Source organism: Cnephaeus nilssonii, assembly GCF_951640355.1.
Source record: "Cnephaeus nilssonii genome assembly, chromosome: 7".
NCBI lineage: Eukaryota > Metazoa > Chordata > Mammalia > Chiroptera > Vespertilionidae > Cnephaeus > Cnephaeus nilssonii.
In genome coordinates this window covers 84420169-84443094 of record NC_137078.1, presented here as the reverse complement: position 1 = coordinate 84443094, position 22926 = coordinate 84420169, and the positions used below count along the sequence as shown (strand labels likewise).

At 38.9% G+C, this 22926-nt stretch overlaps 1 protein-coding gene across 19 annotated transcripts in view; it reads right to left on the bottom strand.

Moving 5' to 3' along the window:
* The window catches only part of PUM1 (pumilio RNA binding family member 1), a 126449-nt gene that overhangs the window by 14625 nt on the left and 88898 nt on the right, over nt 1-22926 (bottom strand). For 14 of the 19 annotated variants that reach the window (XM_079778150.1, XM_079778139.1, XM_079778142.1 and 11 more), the window contains 5 exons: nt 22079-22315; nt 9677-9944; nt 8183-8312; nt 6007-6141; nt 1299-1436 (listed from right to left, as the gene is read on the bottom strand). In XM_079778150.1, the coding sequence (XP_079634276.1) occupies nt 1299-1436; nt 6007-6141; nt 8183-8312; nt 9677-9944; nt 22079-22315 (908 nt within the window). The remainder of the gene's footprint in view (nt 1-1298; nt 1437-6006; nt 6142-8182; nt 8313-9676; nt 9945-22078; nt 22316-22926) is intronic. The other 5 variants (XM_079778151.1, XM_079778149.1, XM_079778154.1 and 2 more) reach the window with 1 other exon arrangement.

Sequence of the window (22926 nt, the reverse complement as noted above, 5' to 3'; positions counted from 1 at the left end):
AGGAGAAAGCCAATCAATGATTTGCATCATTGATGTTTCTGTCTCTCTCTCTTTCCCTTCCCCTCTGAAATCAATAAAAATAGAAAATATAAAAAGAATAATGAGCCCAAGCTAGTTTGGCTCAGTGGATAGAGTGTCAGCCTGCGAACTGAAGGGTCCCTGGTTTGATTCCGGTCAAGGGCACATGCCTGGGTTATTGGCTCAATCCCCAGTAGGGAGCAGGCAGGAGGCAGCTAATCAATGGATTCTCTCTCATTGATATTTCTATCTCTCTCTCCCTTTCCCTTCCTCTATGAAATCAATAAAAATATTTTTTAAGAAAAAGAATAATGACAATAATTTTAAGAACAGTAACAACAGCTAACACTTATTAAATGTTTACCATCAGTCACAGCACTAAGTGCTTTATATATGATTTTATGTATGTAGCTTCATGTGCATAACTAAATACTTTAATGGTATACTGCATGGTTCTGAACAATTGTAAAGTTATAAATATGATAAACACAAACAGTCTGAAACAACTTATTTCACTCAACATTATGTTTTAAATATTTACTTAAAATACTATGGACTTCCACAGTTTACTAATGTTGAGTAAGTACACAAGGGTTTGTGGGGTTTTTTTAAGGGTCACCAGTTCCATTCCTGGTCAGGGCACATGCCTGGGTTTCGGGCTCAATCCTCAATAAGGGGTGTGCAGGAGGAAGCCAATCAATGTTTCTCTCCCCCGTCCTGTCTCTCTCCCTTCCTCCCTTCACCCCCATCTCTAAAATCAATTAAAAATATTTTTTTAAACTGTCCACTGCATTAAAAAAAAAAAAAAAGCACATATAGGCTCTTATGACATACAGCTAAATCAGAAAAATTTGAAGCTATCTCTACTTGTGTTGTCACTTAATACAGTTCAAATAAACCTGATCACCATCCCATCCCCCCCAAAATTAACCAGGAAACACCTTGTTTTTTAAAATGTGATCAAAACTTTTAAATATCAACATAAATAGTACTTAACCAAAGGAAAAAAATCTATTCTTCAAATATGAGATTTACCTTTAACAACTCTGATGTCTAACTTATCCCAACATGAGCAGACATCTGCAGTAAGGACAGAAGATCCACAGACACTTAAAGGAAGAAAGAGACTTGGGTACACAGAGCTAGGCACCTGACACAACTGAACAGAGCTGCAATTTACTGCAGCATTTGAGAACACTCCAAAAATCCTATCTTGTTCTCAGCTCACAGTGGAAATACCACATCAATTTGTTCCCTTATTTCTTTCCCAAGTCACTTACCTGTCCCTTAAATGCATCAATAATAAACTGCAAAGACTGAGGCTGCACACATTCAATGCATTTCTGAACCACGTGATTGCCATTCTGGTCTTTCACACACTTCAGGACGTGGCCATCTAGTTCCCGAACCATCTCATTCTATTGGAGACAAGGAAAGAAAGCACCACCAGAATCACAGCAAGCAAACAGCTGGACAATCAATGTTCTCCTTACCAAACACAAAAGCACTGAAGAGGGAGAGAATCCATGATAATGAAAGTGGGACAACTCAGGTACGGCACACTATGGCAATAAATGATGAATAGCGTTTTTCCACGTTAGCAAACCTCCTGTAACAGTATCCAGTCTAAGAAACTATTCTAACTTGCAAAAAACTCTGGGAGATTAAAAATGTAGACATCTTGCCCTAGCTGGTCTGGCTCAGTGGATAGAGCATCGGCCTGCAGACTGAAGGGTCCCGGGTTCTATTTCAGTCAAGGGCACATGTCCGGGTTGTGGGCTCAATCCCCAGTAGGGGGACGTGCAGGAGGCAGCTGATCAATGATTTGCTCTCATCATTGATGTTTCTATTTCTCTCTCCCTCTCCCTTCCTCTCTGAGATCAATAAAAATATTTTTTTAAATGTAGACATCTTCAAATAGAATGAATTTCACAAGCAATTCAACATATTTCTATTATGACAGCTCTGTGAGATATGTAATATTAATAATAATAGTTGTTAATCTAGAGCTCACTACAGGCTAGGCATACCTCTAAGTGCTTAACATCCTTTGACTCAATGAACCCTCATAATAATCCTATGGACTAGACACTATTATAGATAAGAAAACCAAGACAGCCCACCAGTGTTGCTCAGTGGTTGAGCATCGACCCATGAACCAGGAGGTCATGGTTCGATTCCCGGGTGGGGTGCATGCCTGGGTTTCAGGTTCAATCCCTGATTTGGGGGGGGGGGGGGGGGGGGGGGAGGGGAGTTTTAGTGGGGACTTTCATGCAGGAGGCAGCCTATCGATGATTCTCTCTCATCACTAATGTTTCTCTCTCTCCCTTTAAATCAATAAAAACATACTTTTTAAAGAAAGAAAAAACCCAAGACAGACAAATTAAATGACCTGTTAAAATCACAGACCTAAACTGCCAAGATTCAAACCCAAGCAATATGGTTCCTGTGTGTGACAAAACAGTGTATGTCAGTTATATATTATCCTCCAGACCCCCTTGCAACCTATATATAAAGAAATTAAATCTCGCTCTAGCCAGTTTGGCTCAGTGGCTTGAGCATCAGCCTGGGGACCGAAGGCTCCCAGGTTCGATTCCAGTCAAAGGGCATGTACCTCAGTTGCAGGCTCCTCCCCCGGCCCAGGCTCTGGTCAGGCATCGTGCAGGAGGCAACCAATCGATGTGTTTCTCTCAACATCGATATTTCTCTCTGTCTTTCCCTCTCTCTAACAATCAATGGGAAAAGGTCCTCAGGTGAGGATTAGGAAATTACTTAATTGAAAAAAAAAGAAATTAAGTCTCAAAGGGTTAAGCAAGGTATTTAAAAGTATAGATAGTGACTAAATCAGAATTATAGCCCAGGTCTGTGACGCCAACACACTTCCACCAGGCCACAGTGACTGCAATGTCAGCAGCAGGAACAGTGCTCTCAATTAACAGATGAAAAGTGTCCAAAGGCAGGGAATACAGGAGCAGGACAGGCACTGAGGGGTTTGTGTGAGGAGGTTATGAGTGGAGATGACAAGGGTATAGAAAACGGAATGATGAGATTTTGACTAGACACCTTCCCCCAAACTTGCTGCTTCAGGTCTCATTTATCTTGAAGCTGAATACCTGCACCACGCATGTCTGGAACCTGGTACTCGCTATTCAATTTCTTTGCTATACCCAATCTCTATACATTAGCTCCACTATAATGACTCCATATTTATGGTGGAAGGCTACAAGCCAGTTTAAAATGGTGACATTTATGAATGCAATGTCTTAAATTCCAGAGATGTTGAATATGTCAAGGTATCTAAGAGATTTTTCTAATTAAAAAAAAAAATCAAGGTTACAATGCCAAAGACAAGCAAAAGGCAATAAAATTGGGAAAGTTTCCTAAAGCAATCAAATGTCAAAAAAAAAAAACACAAAAAAAAACCCCAACTTTATCATGGAAATGCAATTATTGGAATAATTAGAGAATGATGTCTATATAAAGGCAAAGACTTATCATGGAAATGAAGGGGGAAGGGGGGTGGCTTCCCTAAATATTTTCTTGAGCCCAAAGAAACCACTAGAGATTAAATCATTTCACACAAAATAATAAACTTGTATCTGGAAAACAAAAAATTATCCATAGCAGGAGGAGGAGTTCAGACCCAGAACAAGTTATCATAGAGAAACCAGACCAGGAAAAGATATACAGAAATGTAGGATAGAAAGAGCAACAGCTGGGGGGAATGGGAAGGGAGGTAGAAAACTACTATAATGTTGGGATCCAATCAGAAAACAATAAAATCTGAAAAGTTTGGAGTCCAACAAGTTATCACAATCATGGGAGAGGGCAAAGATGGAAAAAATAGCCAAGAAACTATAATATTCCTGATATCTTTCAGTAAATGGGCTTTAAGGTTGTTAAAATATATATATATATATATCAGAAAGAAACTTCCATGTTTAAAAAAACACCGAGAAAACTAAAGAGATATTTGACCATGAAATTTTCATCCCTGAAAATCCCAGGTAAAATTAAAACTGTAATAATCTGAACATGAGAAGAAAACTACTAGTAGTAGCCTCACCCTGCTTCTATTTACTTACACACCCCACACCGTATCACTGCAGCATCTCCAATACTGAGCACTGAATGAACAAACTCCAAGCTGCTGTGCATCTCCAACATTCCCTCTGCCTTCACCAGCCTCCTGGCCCACATTTCTAGGATCTCACAGCATAAGGAATTTGGACTCCCCCGCCTTCAATTGCCGTCACCAACACCAATGCGGTGTTTTGTTTTGTTCTGCTTTGAACTGGAGGTGGTGGGTGCTTCATCTGGCTCAGAACTCGAGTCCAAAACAAAGATTCTCATCACTGAACTTTGTTCTCAGTGAGGGCAAGTGGCTCATCATTGCCAGACCAAGGCATCCCCTTCCACTGAGAAGGGCTGAGTGCGTTCAGAGTCCAAAGGCTGAGGGTCCAGATCAGAGGCCCCCCAAGGCTCGCAGCACAAGCACAGCCATAGCACACCTACCTGGGGGTTAATGTGGCTGCCTGGGCCCTGTGTCTCTGTGGGGCTGCATGGACCTGCTCTGTGACTGTTCCTGAATCACTGGCCTCGGCAGGTGCTTTCTCGGTCAGCTCCCACCCACAGTACCCAACACTTTATTTTTTTTTTTTTTAATATATTTTATTGATTTTTTACAGAGAGGAAGAGAGCGGGATAGAGAGTTAGAAACATCGATGAGAGAGAAACATCGATCAGCTGCCTCCTGCACACCCCCCACTGGGGATGTGCACGCAACCAAGGTACATGCCCTTGACCGGAATCGAACCTGGGACCCTTGAGTCCGCAGGCCGACGCTCTATCCACTGAGCCAAACCGGTTTCGGCAGTACCCAACACTTTAGATTTCTGTCCCTTTTCTCTTCTCCTGTCTGACTCCTCTTTAGAGTGGACTTCTCCTCATGCAAAGCTTTCCTTCAGCCTTGGCCGATGTTGCTCAGTGGTTAGAGCGTTGGCACAAGCACCAAAGAATCGCAGATTCGATCCCCAGCCCATCAGGGTGCATGTGGGATGTAACCAAACAATATACCTCTCTCACATCAATGTTTCTCTCTCTGTCTCACTCCCCTCCCTCCCTTCCATTCTCTCTAAAATTCAAAGGAACTCCTAGCCAGTTTGGCTCAGTGGATAGAGCATCGGCCTACGAGATGAAAGGTCCCAGGTTCAATTCCGGTCAAGGGCACATGCCCAGGTTGTGGGCTCGATCCCCAGTGTGGGGCTTGCTCCCGAGTGTGGGATTTGCGGGAGGCAGCCGATTATTCTCTCTCATCATTGATGTTTCTATCTCTCTCTCTCCCTTCCTCTCTGAAAGCAATAAAAATATATTTTTTTAAAAACAATGGGGGAAAAATATCCTTTGGTGAGAGATTTTTGTTGTTTTTTTTGTTTTGTTTTGTTTTTTAAAGCCTTCCTTCTGAGACTCGGGGCACGTGCTCTCACCACTGATTCCCATCACTCTTCCCCACTGTGTCGGGCACAAAGTGGGCATCAGGTCAATGTGCCAGGCCAGCCGCTGCACTGGGCAGACACTCACTGGGTAAATGGTGGTGTGGTGGATGAATAAGAGAGAGTAAATGAAGGAAAATGGGAGGTGGTTTGGAATAAAGTTTAATTTGTTGAAATGTCAGTTCAGGCTGAAGAAAATGACAAGTTACTAGTATTTTACAGCCTTCAACTCTTGCCAAACAAAAACCCACCTGTAAAATTGCACCTACTAAAGACTGTTGAAGAATGTTTGAAACCACTGGTTTTAACACAAGACACCTGATGTACTATAACTTTACAAACTGCACAGTTCATGCTTGCCATGCACAGAACGGCAGCCACAAGCACCAAAGAAAAACTATAAAAGAAAATTAAAAGCTGGCAAGTTTAGAGGGTTCACTACATGTGCCATGGAGAAACATCAAACACCAAGAGAAAAGTTAAAGGGGAAACTTACAATTACCTGCTGGTCTGAGGGAATAAATTCAAGAGCTTTCTGGATAACACGACAGCCATACATTTGCAGTGCCAATGACAGGACATGACCTCGAATCCGTTCTGCCAAAGCCAGCTTCTGTTCAAGGCTGCCAAACTAGACATAATGTTTGGGTGAACACCATTACTTAGGTAGAAGGAAAGAAACCAGAGAAAGCAAAGCATTTGTTATTCTGTATAAAACCACTGGTATACCTCTTTTAGCCTGGTCACCTATGATTAAAACCTTTTGTTTAAAAAGTCTATGTTTTTGCCCTAGCCAGTTTGGCTCAGTGTATAGAGTGTCAACCTACGGACTGAAGGGTCCCAGGTACAATTCCAGTCAAAGGTACATGCCCAGATTTTGGGCTCAATCCCCAGTAGGGGGCGTGCAGGAGTCAGCCAATCAATGATTCTCTCATCATTGATGTTTCTCTCCCTTTCTGAAATTAATGTGTGTGTGTGTGTGTGTGTGTGTGTGTGTGTGTGTGTGTGTGTGTGTGTGGCGCATTTGTTTCTTCAAGAGAATAGTTTTCAGTCCCTGATTATGAGGAACTGTTTTTAATTTTAAAAATTTCTCAGCTATCAACAGTAGTGGTTTCACTATTAATATCTGCCAAACAAAAATATGTAATTCATGAAAGCTGCCATTAATTCATTAGTACTATTAAATACATCTACACTTGATTAATTACAAGAGCATTTATGTTTACTCTAAAATAATAATACATGTGGTAGACAGTGTTCATTAGGGCTTTACACAATGTCTGGGGAAGATTCAAAGACTTCTTACAGAAAATCAACAGCACTTTAGGTATCTGAGGTCCAGGGATTGAAAAGTTCTTTCATCTATGAAATTTAAGCCAAAGCACATATGGGCACTCTGTTTTGAATTAGTATTCAATATCATTCCAAGAACTGATATGTATTATCTATTATACAATGAAACCGAGTCAGGGGGAAAAATAAAATCAAAAGGTAAGGCTGCATAATATTAAAACTCTTCCTAGAATGATTTTCCATCCTGGCTTTTTAGTTTTGTTTGCATAGCATAATCATCAGACTGAAGAGACTTTATGCCCAACCCACTCATTTTCTATACAAGGGGAACTAATGTCCACTTTCTCTAAGCCAGGGACCTTTTTCTAGCTTGTCCCAAATCACATGGCTGTAATCCACTGTTCATTCAGCCACCACTAGCTGCAGAGAACTGGAGCTGGAGACCCCTATATTTTTCTACCTATGACAAAAATCACAGTGAAAAGATATTCTAAATCAAAATTACAAGTCATGTTTAGGTTGGTCTCTTAGTCCACAGCTGGAGAATTAAGTGTCAAAGAACTTAAGTCTTTAAGAGACAAGTTAGGAAGATATAGGCTATGAGTGAGCCACTTTTTAAATCTTCACATAAATCAAACAAAATCATACATAAGAAGTTAAAAAATTTATTTTGTTCTGTGGCAAACACTGTACAATTCCAGTACTTTTCCCTTGTACTCATTTCTTCACCTCAATGTTTCATTCCTTTCTGGATTTATAGCTTGGAGTTGTTGATCCCAGTGCACCAGGGCTATAATGGTAAGCCAAGAATCCCTGCCTTTCTGAGAGTTTAGTTAACTAAGGGAACAGACTTAATCCAACAATCTCATTAATCCTTTCCAAAGACAATGATAACAGAGGTGGACATTATTCACATTCATGGAGGAAAACTAAGAAACCAAGGTCGAAGGATGACCCAGTAAGTGTTTAACAATCTTCAGGCTATAGTTTATGATGAAAAACAGTAGAGTTGGTGTTCAAAGATAATTCTCTAGGAATCCTAAAAAAATTTTTCATTTTTTAGAACACTTTATTGTGGACTTGCTAAAATTATATTACAAGAATTATTTCCTCAAAAAATTACATTTTAGTGAAACTATTGTAAAATCAGAAATAACATACTAGAGATCCTAAATGGGGACAATGATTCTCCATACACATTTCTAAATTAGACTGGCATCATCTGCTGCAAATGAATTGGAAAACATTTAAAAATTATTTTAAAAGCCCACACACATTTCGAGGCCTGGAATGGGATGGCAATTCTAAAAACAGCTAATGAAAATCAAAATGCTCTGGAGATTCTCTAAAGTCAAAGGATAGAAAGTACAAAGACTTACTTCAAAGAACTTCTGAATGACGTAATTTCCAAATACATCCACCATTAGCTGGTAAGCGGCCTGGAGGATTTCATTGAAGACAAGCTGGCGCTCAGCTGGTGTGGCCCGCTCTAGTTTCAGCTGAATGAATCTGAAGTGCAGAGTAAAAAGGGCAATCACAGCATTTTAGAAAGACTTGGAAATAAATAATGAGCTCAATTTGTATAATGAATCATTTCTGAAAATATATGTGTGTACATTTACACAGGTGCAGGTGCACGTGGCTGCACAAATACAATTGTTATTTAAATGAATCCCTTGAGCTCACTTAATTGAAGAATTCCTAAAAAGGAAAAAGTGTTTATAGTGTGAAGTATACCCTAACTTAACAGCTTTTAAATGTAGATTTAAGTGTGAGCCTATTTCATTACAGTATGACATATGTACAAAATTGTATTTATATGTGGGTTTGAGAGAAAGAGACAAAAGGAAGAAATAGGAAGAGGAGAGGGCGAAGATGGGCATAACACAAGGAGAACTTTTTCCTTTAGAAACCAGTCCCACATTAAGAGGATCAAAGTTTATGGTCCTTGCTATATTATTTACCTCATATTCATATGAAGCAATACTCATTAAGGATGTGGAACAGTTGTTATAAATGTCTGCAGGGTGTTCTGAAGTAGTAGCTACTCAATCTGCCAATCTAAATAACAATTCTTTGATTCAGGTGATTATCAGAAAAATCATGTTGTCTCTCAATCTGGTCTACAGGATCCAAATATGAGAAATCCTTGCCCAGTAGCAAGCTGGCAGAACTTAGTGAGAAAGTAGGTTTTTAGAAGCTGTTTCAGTGGGCACAGTCAGAGAGAAAGAGAAATGGAGACAAATAGGAAAGGATGGGCAACATCATAAATATGCTTTCTCCCCGGGACCAGAGAGTCCCTTTCTGTGAAGCCCACTGAATAGTCAAACAGGCGGGAGTAACCTAAGCTAAATTCTGTTTTGTAAGAGCTGCTTCTCTCACCTCTATGCAGACTCTCACTTCTACAGAATAAAACAACAACAAAAAAGTGATGGAGTTGTCTTAATCCTGAGCAGCAGAGGTCCAAACTTATATCTGAGTAGCTCTTAATAGGGATTCAATTAGCAAATATGTGCAGATATATGTCTTTGTGATAGTGTTTCTGTTTCTTAAATTGTAGCCATTCTGTGAGGTTCTCGTGAATTAGAAACATCAGGCTAATTTTTCAGAAAGGTAAAAAGGCTTGTTTGAAAAAGAAAGTTTATTTTAATTATGCATGTGATCCCAACTTCAATTTCTAAATGGCTCTTTTCAATCGCTTGTGTATCTGGTGACCTTCATAATCCCAAGTTTTTCTGAAATAATGGAAAGTACACTAAGAAGCAACTGCTTCAATTATTTTATAGCAATTCACTTAGTGCATACGTATTTGAGGAATGGAATTTAAGGCATTAAAATTTCAGTTACCTTAAGTGCCAAAGCCAAGTCCTCACCTGGACCCATGTTGGTCTTGGGAAAATTCCATTATATGCCCAGCAATTTCTCGCAGTTGTAAATTGGGGTACCGGTTATTTCGAAAATCTTCCAAAAGCCTGCTCCTGCCAGAGGGCATGACATCAGACATTCCATATCGCAAACGGGAGGAAGAAAAAAGGGTGCTGCTAGGGCTGAAGAGGCTGGAGGCACTGCTCGCACTGCGGTACTTGGCTTCCGCGCCTGGAGCAGCAGAGATGTATCTTCCACTGCCATTTGTGAGTCCTCCTGTTGGTTACAGAACAGGAGAACTCAAGACTCATTCTTAAGGAGCTTTGTTGAAGAGTGGAAAAAGCATCCCATACATGAAAGCCTACATCATCTCTAACTCCTTTTCAATTCTGTTGCTTTTGTATTAAGATTAAATTCTATTAGTGCCATGACTTCCACAAGGGCAATTCAGCAAGCTGAAAAGAAACTTTAGCACAAACATTATCTGGGGAATGCTTTTAACCACTGATAGGATACTGCTAGCAAAAACGGAGGAACAGTTAGTGAAGCCATTAAAATTCCTGCTGTGAACCAGAACCTGAGCACCAAGAATCAGAAAACACAAAATGCATGGAGACTTCAGTGGCTTTCCATTCTGTGCTCCGTGGAGATTCTTGCCCTTAGGGAATAATCTCCACTCTCCCATCTGAAACCCACCCCTTAAAAAAATTGGGGTTCCCAGATTTGCCTGTCTTATAAAGAGAGCCACAAAAAAAATCATTGAAGAAATGATTCTGGTGCTAAATAGAAGTCTGAAAATTATTAAGGCACCTTAGGCCAAGGATTACACATCAGGGATAAAAAAAAAAAAAAAAAAGGACATATGCTTTGAAATAGGTTTTCAAGTTCTTCATCAGGAATGGCAGCTCTTAACACCTTCTGTTGAGACACAGCCTGAAATGATACAGTAGCAACAACTTTCATGCCACTGGTATTGCTGCTGTGACTGATGACCAGGGAACAATAGTTGTGAATTCCTAAACTAGTAAAATAGAGATAAGACCAAAAGGCTTATCAAAATGTAAAGCAGCCCTGGCTGGTGTGGCTGTTGGTTGGGCGTCACCCCATGCACCAAAATGTTGCTGATTTGATTCCTGGTCAGGACACATGCTCGGGTTGCAGGCTCGATTCCTTATAAGGGGTGTGCAGGAGGCAGATGATCAATGTTTCTCTGCCCCCCACCCCGAATCCCTTCCTCTTTCCAAAAATCAATTTAAAAACTAAAGCAGAGTGATAAATTATATTGAGTGTGAGTGTGTGTGTGTGTATTCCCAATATTGGCATATTTTTTACATTACATAAAAAGAATGTAAAGCCTTTTATAAAATGAATGTGAAGCCTTTTCTTTTGCCAACCTCTCCCCGCCAACTCCTTTTAAACAAAAAAGCAAAGCAGATAAGAAATACACATAAACCAAAAAGAGTGTGTAGATGAGTAACAATTCAGGATCCAAGAGAAAGTCACTTAAGGTGAACTTCTTCATGAGTTTTAATGAATGCCTGGTTTGGAGATTAATGGTATCTACAAAAATATACCCAGCTTGGATTTCTCCACAGAATTCTAGGGCTCATCTTCAAAGTTCTGAGTCTCAATGAAAGTGGTGAGACCAACCAGAAAAGGCTCAGTGTTAAAACTGGTAAAACATTTTTATTGAGCATTTGTCCTAAGCCAGGCTCTATGATAAAGCATCTCATAGAAGCACTTCAGGAAAATTTTTAGAAAGATTTTAAATTCCCATGTATATAACAGAACATTAAGGCCCCAAGAGGTGCAATGCTCACCCAGAGACACAAACAATCATGGCCAGAATTGTCACAGGACTCTTGATTTCAGAGTCAGTGCCCTTGCAACTAGTCAGGTCCCATTTTCAGACTCAGCTATATCAAGTTTGCTTATTCTAAAGGACACTGTTATTCTTGTCAAATTCCACAATATTTCTTAATCCATTGCACCTCTTGGGGCCTTAAGTTCTGTTATATACATGGGAATTTAAAATCTTTCTAAAAATTTTCCTGAAGTGCTTCTATAAGATGCTTTATCATAGAGCCTGGCTTAGGACAAATGCTCAATAAAAATGTTTTCTTTAAGAAAAGAAAGAGAAGGATTTATAAGAAAAGAGAACAGTGGCCATATGGGTATTCTTTATTCTGTTTCAGAAGCAATACTTTCTTCCCTGACTTGAGATTGGGAGGAAATGGGCAAAGAGATGGCAATCAAGTAGGTCACAGGTACTGGGCGAGTGTGATAATAGCAAGTAAGATGCTTAAGGAGAAGAAAGTGGCATGAACACACAACATTTTGAAAATAATTTCAAGGTATTTTAAGAATCTAATCACTAACAAAAGCACTTAGGGAAAAGTAACAAATCAACAGAGTAAAGAACCGAATTCCTAAAAGGCCCAACACACATCCTTATAACAAGATCCTTTGTGACAAGATTGAATGACAGGAACCAATCCTGAACTCTGCCCTATTTCTACACTGATATGAGCCAATAGATACACTTAATGTTTACACTTAATGTTTCAGCCACAATTATATTTTCTGTTACTGTGGCCAAAAAGCATACTGACTAATGCCTAACACTGGATTCACTGACTGGAGTACATCACGTGTAAAGTCTAAAGCAAAGTGTTATAAATTTGTTCTGAGGTTTTGATTTTGAGTTCTGGTCTCCTTGGATGCCAGTAGCGTACACAGAGCCACATACACACATAACATATGTACATACATACAGCTTTTTTGTTATTGTTAATCCTCATCCCAGGCTATTTTTCCATTGATTTTTAGAAAGAGTGGAAGGGAGGGGGAAAGACAGAGAAACATCGATGTGAGTGATTGGTTGCCTCCTGCACGTGCCCAGACCAGGGCCAGGGATTGAGCCTGCAACCGAGGTATGTGCCCTTGACTGGAATCAAAACCGGGACCCTTCAGTACGCAGGATGATGCTCTATCCACCAAGCCAAACCGACTAGGGCTACATACAACTTTTGTTACTGAGAAAGTAAGTAAACAAATCTAAAAAAGAAAAGAAATGCTCCCAGGTACTACATTATAATCAGCCAACTGACACAGTCACAGGCATATTTGATTGAGCCAACTAATTTTTCTGTAAATATTCAACCAATGTAGGTTTCTGTTTAAAATCGTAGTTTCCTGATTGTTTATGTAAAGGTAACTGGAAAATAGTAGGCCATCAGTAAGTATCTCCTTTAGATGGGGAATATGCAGGGCACCATGGTTTATACATGTACATATTCTTGTAACCAAACTACTACACACCTGGAGGTGGCTCCTAAAAGTGTTTGAATTTGTAATCCATTTTAAAATAAACATTTCACACAGGGCCTCCAAAGGAGCCTCTTAGTGATCTCATCAAGTTTTCCCAGTATTCTGACATTCCACAGACATTAAGGGCTTAAATGCTTTGTTTAAATTAGTATATGCAGGTTTCCAGTTCCACATGTAAGGAGCTTGAAGTCACCACTCCACCCTAACAAGTATAAAGCTAAACAGACCGAAAAATCAGGAGTTCTTCTTGGATCCATATGAGAAGGAAGGACAAGAGCAAACCACTGCCCCCAAGATTGGAAAGACAGGCGAATACAGGTCATATCACAGCTTACCAGAACAGGAACTCAAACAAAACCACCACCAGAACCAGTATTGAATAGGAACACCTGCATTGCAACTGACGAATTGCTAGAGGTTCAGTGACTGTGGACAACTCTGAGAGTTTTAACTCCAGGGGGACCCAGTCATATAGGGAATGGGGAGCACAAGTGCACAATAAATATCAGAGAGAATTTTCCTCAGGCTTCTGGCAGACTGAAGGGAAAAGAAACAATTTTGAAATATGCCAGAGAACTATAACCTTAATTAACAAAGCCTGTCCTCTGGAGAAACTAGTAAACTAGAGCCTAACCTGCAGGGTTTTAATGATCAGAGATTAACTGATCTGGGGAAGGGAAACATGTAACTCCAGCCTACACAAACCATCCTGCCCCACGGGGTTAGGGGGGTGCCGCTAAGAAACGCTTGTGTGCCCTAGCTGGTTTGGCTCAGTGGATAAAGCATCGGCCTGCGGACTGAAGGGTTCCAGGTTCTATTCCAGTCAAGGGCACATGCCTGGTTGTGGGCTCGATCCCCAGTAAGGGGTGTGCAGGAGGGACACTCTCTCATCATTGATGTTTCTTTCTATCCTTACCCCTTCCTCTCTGAATCAATAAAAATATATTTTAAAAAAAGAAAGAAACACTTGTGAAGTTGATAGTCCAGAGGCATAGGCTCACTAAACGAATGAGATATGGATCATAGGACTCCCCTGACACCTCATTACTAAAGCCAATTTAAAGCCATTCCTTTTATCCAGTATAACAAGCCTGGCTATTAAAAAAAAAAGAAGAGCCGAAACCGGTTTGGCTCAGTGGATAGAGTGTTGGCCTGCGGACTCAGGGATCCCGGGTTCGATTCCGGTCAAGGGCATGTACCTTGGTTGCAGGCACATCCCCAGTAGGGGGTGTGCAAGAGGCAGCTGATCGATGTTTCTCTCTCATCAATGTTTCTAACTCTCTATCCCTCTCTCTTCCTCTCTGTAAAAAATCAATAAAATATATTAGAAAAAAAAAGAAGAAGAAAAGTAAGCATCATACCAAAAGGCAAAAACAAACAAGCAAAAAAAAAAAAAAAAAAACACCCCATAATGTGAAGATAAAGAATAATCAGAAATATGTGTGGCAAGGATATTGGAGTTAACAAACCTGGAATTTAAAACAACAATAATTAATATGCTAAAGACTCTAATAGATAAATGTAGACAGTATGCACAGAACAAGTAGGCAATGTTAGCAGAAAGAGGGATTAAGAAAAAATAAAAAAGAAATGCTAGAGATAAAAAACAAAACGAAGAATGCCTTTGATGGGCTTATTATCAGACAGGACACAGATAAGGAAAGACTCTGAGTTGGAAGTTATATCAATAAAATCCTCAAAAACCAAAAAGGAAAGAGAAAAAAACACACACACAAAAAATAAAAAAGTACAGAATATCCACAGACTGTAAGACAACTACAAAAGTTAGAACATACATTATGGGAATATCAGAAGGACAAGAAAGAAAAAAGGAACGGAAGTATCTAAAACAATAACAACTAAGAATCTCTCCAAATTAATATCAGATATTAAACCAGGAAGCTCGGGGAACATTGAGCAGCATAAATGCCAGAAAAAATTACAGTTAGGCATATCATCGTCAAAATATAGAAAATAGAAAAGACAAAGAAAAATCCTGAAAGAAGGCAGAGGGGAGGAAAACATGACAATAAATTACATCTCACTTCTCCTCAGGAAAAAAAATGCAAGCAAGAACAGAGAGGAATCAAATATTTCAAGTGTTGAGAGCCCTGGCGCCCCTGATACAGGAAGGTTGCAATTTTGATTCCTGGTCAGGGCACATACAACAATCAGCCAATGAATGCATAAATAAGTAGAACAACAAATCAATGTCTGTCTCTCACAAAATCAATTTAAAAAAATAAAGTATTGAGAGTGAAAAATATTACCAACCTAGATTTCTGTATCCTGCAAAATTATCCTTCAAAGGTGAAGAAATGCTTTTTCAGACAAACAGATATTGAAGAAATGTGTTGCCACTAGACCTGCCTTGCAAAAAATGCCAAAAGAAGGTCTTAAGAGAGAAGGAAAATAATACAGGTCAGAAACTCCAATCTATATAAAAAACAGAGCATCAATGAAACTTAATGACATAAAAATAAAAACTTTAATTTATTCTGAATTGATCTGACAAGTTTGTTCAAAATAATAGCAACAATGTGTTCAATTATGTATGCTATGTTTATATCACATTTATGTGCTTATCTATGTGAAATGAATGACAGCAATGGATGGAGGAACTAGGATTGTTTTCTTATTATAAGGTTTTTGCACTACTTGTGAAGTGGTATAGTCTTATTTGAAAGTGAACATGGATTAGTTGTAAATGTGTAACGCAAACTCTAGGGCAACCACTAAAAAAAAGTTTTAAGCCCTGGCTGGGTAGCTCATTTTGTTGGAGTGGCATCCCAATGTGCCAAAGTTGCAGGTTAAATCCCTAATAGTCAGGACACATACAGGAAGCAACTAATGAATGCACAAATGAGTGGAACAATAAATCAATGTTTCTCATTCTCTCCCCTCCATGATTCCTCTCTCCCTAAAAATCAATCAATAAATAAGAAATGTTTAAGTTTTTAAAAATAAAGTATAACTGATATGTTAAGAAAGAAAATAAAATCATATAAAAGCCCAAGTCAAACCACAAAAGACAGAAAAAATGTGAAAGACAAAAATAGGGACAAAGAACAAAGACAACAAATAGAAAACAGTAACAAATATGGTAGACATTAATCCAACTATACCAACTATTTTAATGTCAATCGTAGAAATGCACCAACTGAAAAAAAAAAGATTGTTAATATGATCACAAAACACATCCCACCTATATGTTGTCTATAAGAAACCTACCTTCAAAATACACATATAGATTTAAAGTAAATGATTATTAATAAACACAGAAAAAGTACTTAATAAAATCCAAAACTCATTCATGAAAAAACTCTTAAACAGAAGGGAACTGAACCTAATTAAAGGCATCTATGAAAAAAACCACAATGCTCATACTTAAAAGCAAAAGAGGAACACTTTGTCCCCAAGATCAAGAACAAGGCAAGGATGTGTGTTCTCATCTACCCTCTTTAACACAGTACTGAGGTTCTAGCTAGTGAAATCAGGCAAGAAAAAGAAATAAAAGGCATCAAGATTGAAAATCTGTCTTTATTCACAGGTGACACGAACCTATATATAGAAAATCCTCAGGAAACCACCCAAAACTATTAGAATAAATAAGTACAGCAAATTTGTTGAATACAAGATCAATATACAAAAATCAATTGTATTTCTATTAACAAGCTGAAAAAAATCTAAAAATAAAACTAGAATACAATTTACTCACGATAGCAAAAATATAAGATATGTAGGAACGAATTTAACGAAAAGACTTGTTAGACCTGTATACCAAACATTTCAAAACTTTGCTGAGGAAAATGACATATGCAAAACAATGAACCATCACCTCACATAATGTAACTCAAAATGGATCATATACTTATTTATAAGAACTAAAATACTAAAACTTTTAGAACAAAACATACAAGAAAATCTTTAAGAAATTGAGCTGGCCAAAGATTTCTATACCAGAAAGCATGATAAACTGGCCCTCATCAAAATTAAATTATTGCACTTCCAAAGACACCATTTAAAAAATGAAAAGACAAGCAAAAGACCAAAAGACTTCATATGCAAAACATATACCTGGTGAAGAACTTGTATCCAGAATATATAAAAAATGCTTACAACTCAATAATAAGACAAACAACCTGAATCAAAAAATGGGCAAAAAATATGAGCAGACATTTCACCAAAGATACATGAGTTGTTAATAAGCACATGAAAAGATGCTCAGCATTGTTAGTCATTAGGGAAATGGAAATTAAAACTACAATGATATACCATTTCATGATCACTAGAACAGCTATATTAAATAAGACAAATAAGAACAAATGTTGGTGAGGGTGCAGAGAAAATGAAATCCTCACACTTTGCTGGTGGGAATGTAAAATGGTACACTAACTTGGAAAACAGGTTGGCAGTTTCTTTAAAAGTTTAACTTAAAAAAACAACATACATATCAGCAATTCTACTCCCAGAGAAATGAAAGCAAGCGTTCACAGAAAGACTTGCATACAAATGTTCATAGCACCATAAACTATTTTTTATTGATTTTAGAGAGGAAGGGAGAGGGAGAGAAAGATAGAAACATCAATGATGAGAATCACTGATCAGCTACTTCCTGCATGCCCCTCCCCACCAATGGGGATTGAGCCTGCAACCCAGACATGTGCCCTGACCAGGAACCCTGCCGATCGGGCATAGCAGCATATTTTATAATAACCAAAAACCATAATCAACAAACATCCTTCAATTGTGAGTGGTTAGACAAAATGTGGTATAGCATAAAACTGAAGAGGAGTCAGCAACAAAATGTAACAAACTACTGATACACGTTATACAAGAACATGAGAAGGTACAGAAGCCAAACAAACGAGATCACATATTGTATGCTTCTATTTATATGAAATGTCCAGAAAAGGCAAATTTAAAAACAGAACATAGATCAGTGGTATGAACAGGAATGAACTGTAAAATGTCATGAGGAATCTTACTGAGGTAATGAAGATAGTCTAAAACCGTTTTTTTGATGATGGTTGTACAATTCAGAAAGTTACTAAAAATCACTGAATTATACAGTTGAAATGAGTGAACTTTATGACATAATTTTATGGTGAGATAAAACTCATTAGGTTGTTTTAAAAAGTATGGTCCTTTAAGTAATGGGTAATGGGAAAAGTAGTATTGAAGAGTCTTAAATAGGCAGTCACAACAAGTGATTGCTTAATCAATAATGAGAGAAAAATAACTTAAGCAGGGCACTGATTTTTCTGAGTATCCTAGCTTATGTCTGACCACTGGGAAGAAGTGTGAAAACAATATCACAGATAATAGATCCACCTTGGGATAACAAAAATACAGGCTGAAATGTGCATTCAAACATTTACTAGCTGTGTGGTTTTATGAAAGTCATGAAACTATGCTGAGTTTAAGTTTCCCTCTGTAGAATAGTCTTTTGAGTATTTAATACACTGAATGAACACAATAAATTTTTAGGATAGTTGTTAAGTGATCGAAGAATTGATGGCTGGTGGGCAGCAGTGAAGTAGTATTAATAGTGGAAGCTTTATGAGGTGTGACCCAATGTACACTGAGTGGCTAGATTATTATGATCTCTGAACGCATAATAATCTGGCCACTCAGTATATATATTAGAGGCCCGGTGCATGAATTCGTGCATGGGTGGGTCCGGCCATCCTGGCCATGGGGAGGGGACATGGGCGGTTGGCCGGCCAGCCTGCTGGTCGAACTCCTGGTCGAGGGGACAATTTGCATATTAGCCTTTTATTATATAGGATATACACTGAGTGGCCAGATTATTATGCGTTCAGAGAACGTAATAATCTGGCCACTCAGTGTATATATGGTAAAGAAATGCTAAATTTCTTGCATCAAGATGTCTTTAGGGTCTTTGTATAGGTACTACTAGAAACCAAGTACCACACCTCATATAGTAAGACTAAAGCATACAAGAACCCTTTTCTAAAGGAGACTGAGTTAAGGCAAAGCTCTAGCCAATCAAGATGCTAAGTTCCTCAAGAACGATGTGTATAATTTTGTAGTACATGCAGCAATTCAAGTCCAATGCAAATACATACAACCAACTTGCTTAAACAAGGTACACTTTTTTAAGGAGACGATATGTTAAAAATAAATCTAGGCAGAAAGCAAGAGTCATTAAGAAATAACTTGCCCAATAATTATTTCCTACTTCACAAGAGGAACATGAATTAAGACTAAGGCAATATTTCATTAAACTGCTAATACACTGGAAAGAGAAAAGGTACCATGTATGCAAGTATTATTTCCAGCTCCATTTTCAAACACTCAAGAGCCACAGCATTTAGTTCAGGGGTTGACAAACTTAAGCCCACAGGACAAATCTGGCCTGCTACCTAATTTTGTAAATAAAGTTTTATTTTCAACAGCAGAGTTGAATATTCACTACAGAGACCATCTGACCTCACAGATTTAGTTTGTTTAGTACTCAATAAGAGCTGACACAGTTCAAATGTTTAAGCCAAGAAATTAAAAGGTAAGATTACTGCATCTGATAATGCACTGGTTTAAAATATATCCTGGGCACATCATGTGACAAGATATACACTGATAATTGCTGCTTTGGAATCAAAAAGTCTGACACTAAATCTGTTCAGATATGAGACCTAGGCATGATATTTAGGTCAGTTTCCTGACTTCTGTATCATAGGCATAATACCTTCCAGAGCTATAATATGTACAGCAACGAAAACCATTAGTAGTGTCAGGTAATAACTACTCAATAAATGTTAGTTCCTTCCATCTACACACTAAACTGACACTTTCATCTATCCCTTATATTTCTGCATTAATCCTGAGTCTTTAAAGCCAGGCATTCTGTCACTAGAAAACACTGTTATACAATAAACCCACATCCATTAGCTATTATCCAATATGGATTTAGCAACCTGGAATGTCCCTACAACTTTCCTAATATAACCTGAAACAATGAGTTCTATAACTACAGAGTTCTTAACTTATGAAATTTTAGGACACACACACACGTGCACAAATGTATATTTACTTATATAGATAATGTTGCCTCAAAACTCATCTCTCAAACTCAGAAATAGCATTAGTTCTAGAATAATAACTATTATCTTAACCCCTTCTTCAAGTCTTACTTTTATATTTTTATAAATCATTTCCAAGTATTTGTCTTTCCAAATGAAAGCATACTATTCGTTTATAGCCTGTCCTCATTTCTGAGTCCAAAAAGACATTTTTAATCTTGCTAGTTAAAAAGTGAAAAAAGCCCTGCTGGTGTGGCTTAGTGGTTGAGAGTCAACCCATGAGCCAGGAGACCACGGTTCAATTCCTGGTCAGGGCACATGCCCAGGTTGTGGGCTCGTCTGCAGGAAGCAGCCAAATGATGATTCTTTCTCATCATTGATATTTCTGTCCTTCTCTCCCTTTCCCTTCCTCTCTCTGAAATCAATAAGAACATAGTTAAAAAAAAAACAAAAGTCCATGTAAACTGGATGAGTTTTTTTATTTTATTTTATTTTAAACTAGAGGCCCGGTGCATGAAATTTGTGCACTTCGGTGGGGGAGAGGAGGGTGTGTGTGTGTGTGTACCCCTCAGCCTGGCCTGCGTCCTCTCACAGTCGAGGATAGGCCTAAGCCAACAATCAGACATCCCTTTCACAGTCCCGGGCTCTGGCAGTCTGGAACCCCTCACTCCTTACCGCCCGCCTGCAGCAGAGGCGGGAGAGGCTCCCACCACAGCCGCTGCACTTGCCAGCTGTGAGCCCAGCTTCTGGCTGAGCAGTGCTCCCCCTGTGGGAGCACACTGACCACCAGGGGGCAGCTCCTGCATTGAGCGTCTGCCCCCGGTGGTCAGTGCGTGTCATAGCAACCCGTCATTCCGCCACTCAGTCGATTTGCATATTAGGGTTTTATTATATAGGAGGATATGGACAGCCCCTATTTAGGCACGTCTTCACAGAATAATAATTAACAGAACCCCCAATTCAGTGTCAAAAGTGTCCTGGGCTGCATGATAAATTACAATGGTTACTCCACATCTATGCCTCAACTTTCCCCATCTAAGAAATAAATCGGTACTTCAAAATCCAAACCTGACAAATGACTGGGAGAAGGGAGTATAAACCATTTCCTCTCTCTTCAAAGACTTAGAAATTTGTCCTCTAACGTGATAATAAAAGTGCCTCTACATTCTTAAAGCTTGCTGATTAAGGAGCCTCTTCATCCTCCTCATTTTCTAGGATCTAGATGGTAACATTTAAAAATCCCATACATTTAACCACCAAAACATAGAACTGGGAAATATACATCTATACTCATTAGCATGCTATGTAGTTTAAGAAAATATATACAAATATATTGGCAGCCCTAGCCGGTTTGGCTCAGTGGGTAGAGCACTGGCCTGGGGACTGAAGGGTCCCGGGTTCAATTCCGGTCAAGGGCACATGCCCAAGTTGTGGACTTGATCCCCAGTAGGGGGCGTGCAAGAAGCAGCTGATCAATGATTCTCATCATTGATGTTTCTATCTCTCTCTCCTTTCCTCTCTGAAATCAATAAAAAAGAAACAAGAAAATGTCTTTTAAAAAAAATCTGGGAAACTTTTTAAAATAAAATGCTTTATGTGCAAAAGATATTAAATGTATACATGGGGGGGGGGGGGGTGGAGAGAGTCTGAAAAATAAGGCAAAATAATAATCATGGTGCTATTTAAGTGTTAATACTAGGTGAGTACATTCTTTTTCTCTATCTTTGTTTTCCAGTTTTATTTAAAATGAATCTGGACTGTGTTTATAATGAAAGATTCTCACATGCAGCCAGAGAACAAGATGTTTGTACTAAAGTGAAATATATAGGGGATACACCCAAACTTTAATAAATCCAAAACTGCTATGCCATCTAGGTACAGCCTAAATAACATGAGGTACTCAAGGAAGGAACAGAACACCCAGGACACTTCCAGGATAAAGGGATTGTGCTTTGCTTATGCAAAGTACTTCTAATGGCATCGGTGGCAAGAGATTTCTCGAGTTCAAGGTGGTGTTAGAGTAATGGTTCTTACCCAGGTTTAAGCTTGAAGAGGATCCATGTGAAGAGAGGGAAGGAGGTGGTGTCTGTGAATGTCCTGGTCCCTGACTAGGGAGAGGCATGCCCACGGGTCCAGGAGAGGAGGAAAAGCTAAGGCCGTTATAAAAACTGTGTCCAATGGGGGTCAAGCTGCTCGATGTCCTCTTATAAAGGTCACTGCTGCCAGTCAGGGAGTCACGGCGGGAGCCACTGCCAGTGTTGGAGTTTGCAACTAAAATGGAATTAAAACAATGCAGATAAGAACAGGCCTGTTCCTTGAAGAACAAGCCCAGTGACCTGTTCCTAACACTTTGATCCAGACTCCCTACCACCGCAAATTTGTCAGCAGAGACAGCCTAACTGTTCATGTGGCAGTTCTAGGGGCAGGTAAGGTAATAAAGAGGACATGGCTCAGTTTAACATGAAACTTTTGTTCAAACCATCACACATATGCTAAATTTACCTTCCTTTTGTGTCATAAATTATGGGGTGGGGTGGGTTAAAAAGCTCTGACGGACGGCCACATAAGCTTTGGGAAAGGTGAAAGAAAATGGGCTAAAAAGAATGCCTTTCATCAATCCAAAGGTTCTAGTAGGAAAAATGGAGTACAGAAAACATATTTGTAAATGGGACATTGTCCCATACACAAGATTTATATATGAAAGCCTGTTTTCTCAATGGGTTCATTCAATCAAGAGTTATTACTAGACTCCAATTCTAATTTAAGATACCTTCTCGCAAATGTGCCCTTCTGTTTCCACATCACATTGTTTTACAAACACTGTATTTATCCCATTGTTTACCTTACTATTTTCCTGATTTTTTTCTCCCATAAAGCGTTAA